The 5,000-nt window shown below is 36.3% G+C and overlaps 1 protein-coding gene across 1 annotated transcript in view; it reads left to right on the forward strand.

Moving 5' to 3' along the window:
• LOC137640049 (phenoloxidase 3-like) overlaps positions 1–5,000 on the forward strand; it is a 27,650-nt gene that overhangs the window by 13,509 nt on the left and 9,141 nt on the right. The window contains exon 7 of the mRNA XM_068372440.1: positions 4,987–5,000. This exon is cut by the window's right edge and continues 137 nt beyond it. Within this exon, the coding sequence (XP_068228541.1) occupies positions 4,987–5,000 (14 nt within the window). The remainder of the gene's footprint in view (positions 1–4,986) is intronic.

Genomic DNA, 5,000 nt, shown 5'->3' on the forward strand with positions numbered 1-5,000 from the left:
GCTTGATTTATAATCAATTGTTTTACTCGCTTTTCACTCACGAATTTGTATGATTTTCCCATCCAGGCATTTTGGTCTTTTTTACACACAAACATTTTGTGAAGGTTGCTTTTTTAATAAACAACAACAACAACAAACATAAAAGCAATAATAATAATAATAATAATAATAATAATAATAATAATAATAATAATAATAATAATAATAATAATAATAATAATAATAATAATACGTGTGTTCAGGGTCGTGTGACAGAGCAAGTGATCTTTCTGATAACTCTTCCTTAACGATGCCCATATACTCGTATTAACCCTTTACAGTGTCGGGTATAGGCAAGTCGAGAATAAAGTCTTCAGAAAGATACCAAGTCCAGTCCTCAATGTTAATAACGATAATAATGATGATGATAGTGATAACAGTAATGTTAAATTTTGTGTCCTATTTCAGTTTTTTAACATATCTCCATAAATACTAATTTATTTGGTTTCCGGTAAAAGATTTTAATAAAATTTTTATTCCTATCACACTTATCTTCTCTTCGATATTGTTTCAAGTTTCATGTCTGGGCCTTCTGTAGCATTTCAATTATCGTGATTAATCACAAACTATTCAAGTTTTCATGGTTTCATTTCAGTTGAAAAGAAAACCCATTTTTAGATATAACACAAACTATTCCGAGTTTCAGGAATATCTCTTCACTAGAATATTTAGGTTAGCAGATTATACTCTTTAATCTTTGTGATTATTATTGCGTATTTTTTGATCAATGTTTAGTATGATACTCCCCTCATTTCTAAAAGGAAGCAATATTTTCATCATTAATTCTAATTTGCACAGAGTTCCTTCACCATTCCTAATCAGATTTTCTTCTGAATTTGAAGAACCTCATTTGGACTTATGTCAAACTTTGCTTTCTCGTTTGGTTCATCAGAAGGGGATTCTCTTTTTGTCAAAAATTGCCTTCCTTGTATGGACCAACAAAAGGGGCTTCACTATGTCAAAATTGGCTTTCTCGCTTGGTCAAACAGGAGGGCTGCTCTTTATGTCAAAATTGCCTTTCTCGTTTGGTCCAACAGAAAGCTCTCCTCTTTGTCAAAATTTCTTTTCTCGTTTGGACCAATAGAAGGGGCCTATCTTTATGTCAAAATTGCCTTTCTCGTTTGTTCCAGCAAAAGCGGTTTCTCTTTATGTCAAAACTGCCTTTCTAGCTTGGTCAAATAAAAGGGGCTTCTCTTTTTGTCAAAATTGCATTTCTCATTTGGTTCAGCAAAAAGGACTTCTCTATCTGTCTTAACTGCCTTTCTCGTTTGATTAAATAGAAGAGGCTTCTCTTTATGTTAAAATTGCCTTTAATCGTTTGGTGAAACAGAAGGGGCTTCTCTTTACATCAACATTGCCTTTATAGTTTGGTCAAATAGAAGGGGATTCTCTTTATGTTAAAATTTCCTTTCTCGTTTGGTCCAGCAGAAAGGATTTTTCTTCATGTCAAATTTGTCTTTCTCGTTTTGTCCAGCAGAAAAGACATCTCTTTATATCAAAATTGCCTTTCTCGCTTGGTCTAGCAGAAAGGACATATCTTTATGTTAAAATTGCCTCTCTCGTTTGGTCCAGCAGAAGGGGCTTCTCTTTATGTCAAAACTGCTATTCTTATTTGGTCAAATAGAAGGGGCTTCTCTTTGTGTCAAAATGTCTTTTTCGTTTGGGCCAGCAGACAGAACCTTTTTTTATGTCAAAACTGCCTTTCTCATTAGGTCCAACAGAAGAGGCTCCTCTTTATGTAAAAATTGCCTTTCTCGATTGATCCAGCAGAAAGAACCTCTCTTTATGTCAAAATTGAATTTATCGTTTGGTCAAACACAAGGTGCTTCTCTTCATGTCAAAATTGCCTTTCTCGTTTGGTCAAACAGAAAGGGCTTCTCTTTACGTTAACATTGCCTTTCTAGTTTGGTCTGGCAAAAGTGACATCCTTTATGTTAAAATTGACTTTCTCGCTTGGTCCAGAGAAAGGGGCTTCTGTTTATGTCAAAATTGCGTTTCTTGTTTGGTCAAATAGAATGAGGTTCTCTTTATGTCAAAATTGCCTTTCTTGGCTGGTCCAACAGAAAGTACTTTTCTTTATGTCAAAACTGCCTTTCTTGTTTGGTTAAATAGTAGGGGCTTCTCTTTATGTCAAAACTGCCTTTCTCGTTTGGTCCAACAGAAAGGACTTCTCTTCATGTCAAAATTGACTTTCATGTTTGGTCCAGCAGAAAAGACTTCTCTTCATGTTTAAATTGACTTCCTAGTTTGGTCCAGCCGAAGGGGCTTCGGTTTATGACAAAACTGGCTTTCCAGTTTGGTCAAATAGTAGGGGCTTCTCTTTATGTCAAAATTTCCTTTCTCGTTTAGTCCAGCAAAAGGGGCTGCTTTTTATGTCAAAAATGCCTTCCTCGTTTGATCAAACACAAGGGGCTTCTCTTTATGTCAAAACTGCCTTTCTAGTTGGTCAAATAGAATGGGCTTTTCATTATGTCAAAATTGCCTTTCTTGTTTGATTCAATAGAAGGGGCCTATCTTTATGTCCAAATTACCTTTCTCGTTTGGTCCAGCAGAAAGGACTTCTCTTTGTGTCAAAACTGTCTTTCTTGTATGATTAAATAGAAAGTGCTTGTCTTTATGTCAAAATTGCCTTAGAAGGGGTTTTTGTTTATGACAAAATTGCCTTTTCCGTTTGGTCTAATAGAAGGGGCTTCTCTTTATGTCAAAATTGCCTTTCTTTTTTGGTCCAGCAGAAGGGGCTTCTTTCTATGTCAAAACTGCCTTCCTCGTTTGGTCAAATGCAAGGGGCTTTTCTTTCTGTCAAAACTGCCTTTCTCATTTGGTCAAATAAAAGGGGCCTCTTTTTACGTTCAAGTTGCCTTTCTCAATTGGTCAAACAGAAGGGACTTCTCTTCATGTCAAAATTGCCTTTCTCGTTTGGTCCTGCAGAAAGGTGGCGCTCTTTATGTCAAAACTACCAATCTCATTTGTTCAAACAAAAGGGACTTCTTTTTATGTCAAAATTGCCTTTATTGTTTGGTCAAACAGAAGGGGCTTCTCTCTTTATCAAAATAGTCTTTCTCGTTTGGTCCAGCAGAAAGGACTTCTCTTTATATCAAAATTGCCTTTCTCGTTTGGTCAAAGCAAAGGGACTTCTCTTTATGTCAAACTTGCCTTTTTCGTTTAGTCTAGGAGAAGGGGCTTATCTTTTATCAAAATTGCCTTTCTCGTTTGGTCCAGCAGAAAGGACTTCTCTTTATGTCGAAATTGAATTTTTCGTTTGGTCAAATAGAAGGGGCTTCTCTTGATGTCAAAACTGCCTTTCTCATTTGGTTAAAAAAAGGGACTTCTCTTTATGTCCAACTTGCCTTTCTCCTTTAGTCTAGGAAAAAGTTTTTTTTTTTTTTTTTTTTTTTTTTTTTTATCAAAATTGCCTTTCTCGTTTGGTTCAGCAAAAAGGACTTCTCTTTATGTCAAAACCATCTTTCTTATTTGGTCAAACAAAAGGGACTTCTCTTTATGTCAAAACCATCTTTCTTGTCTGGTTAAACAAAAGGGACTTATCTTCATGTCAAAATTGCCTTTCTTATTCAGCTCAGGAGAAGGGGCTTATTTTTTTTCTTTTATCAAAATTGCCTTTCTCGTTTGGTCCTGCAGATGGGGCTTCTTTTTATGTTAAAACTGTTTTCTCGTTTGGTCAAACAAAAAGGGCTTCTTTTTATGTACAAATTGCCTTTCTCGTTTGGCCAAATAGATTGGGCTTCTCTTTATGTCAAAATTGCCTTTCTCGTTTGGTCCAGTAGAAGGGGCTTCTCTTTATGTGAAAACTGCCTTTCTCGTTTGGTCAAATAGAAGAAGCTTCTCTTTATGTCAAAATTGCCTTTTACGTTTGGTCAAACAGAAGAAGCTTCTCTTTATGTCAATAATGCCTTTTTCGCTTGGTCCATCAGGAGCTTCTCTTTTCATGTCAATATTACCTTTTTCGTTTGGTCCAGCAGAAGGGGCTTTTCTTCATGTCAAAATTGTCGTTTTCGTTTGGTCCAGCAGAGGGGGCTTTTCATTATGTCAAAATATCCTTTCTCGTTTGGTCCAGCAGAAGGGGCTTCTCTTTAAGTCAAAATTGCCTTTTTCGTTTGGTCCTGCATAGGGGGCTTCTCATTATGTCAAACGGAAGGGGTTCCTTTTTATGTTAAAATTGCTTATCTCGTCTGGTCCATCAAAAGGGGCTTTTCTTTTTATGTCAAAATTACCTTTTTTTTTGGTCCAGCAAAAGGGGCTTCTCTTTATATCAAAATTGTCTTTTTTGTTTGGTCCAGCAGAAGGGGCTTCTCTTTATGTCAAAATTACCTTTTTCGTTTGGTCCAGCAGAGGGGCTTCTCATTATGTCAAAATTGCCCTTTTCGTTTGGTCAAACAGATGGTGCTCCTCTTTATGTTAAAATTGCTTTTCTCGTTTGGTCCATCAGAAGGGGCTTCTCTTTTTATGTCAATATTACCTTTTTTGTTTGGTCCAGCAGAAGGGGCTTCTCTTTATGTCAAAATTGCCTTTTTCGTTTGGTCCAGCAGAGGGGCTTCTAATTATGTCAAAATTGCCTTTCTCGTTTGGTCAAACAGAAGGGGCTCCTCTTTATGTTAAAATTACCTTTTTCGTTTGTTCCACCAGAAGGGGCTTCTCTTTTTATGTCAAAATTACCTTTTTTGTTTGGTCCAACAGAAGGGGCTTCTCTTTATGTCAAAATTGCCTTTCTCGTTTGGTCACACAGAATGGGTTTCTCTTCATTTCAAAATTGCCTTGCTCGTTTGGTCAAACAGAATGGGCTTCTCTTTATGTCAAAATTGCTTTTTTCGTTTGGTCAAATAGAATGGGATTCTCTTTGTGTAAAAATTTCCTTTCTCGTTTGGTCAAACAAAGGGGCCTGTCTTTATGTCAAAATTGCATTTCTTGAACGTTTCATTTCATTCTCTTCAGGTATGACATGGAGC

Source organism: Palaemon carinicauda, chromosome 4 (genome assembly GCF_036898095.1).
Source record: "Palaemon carinicauda isolate YSFRI2023 chromosome 4, ASM3689809v2, whole genome shotgun sequence".
Taxonomy (NCBI): Eukaryota; Metazoa; Arthropoda; class Malacostraca; order Decapoda; family Palaemonidae; genus Palaemon; species Palaemon carinicauda.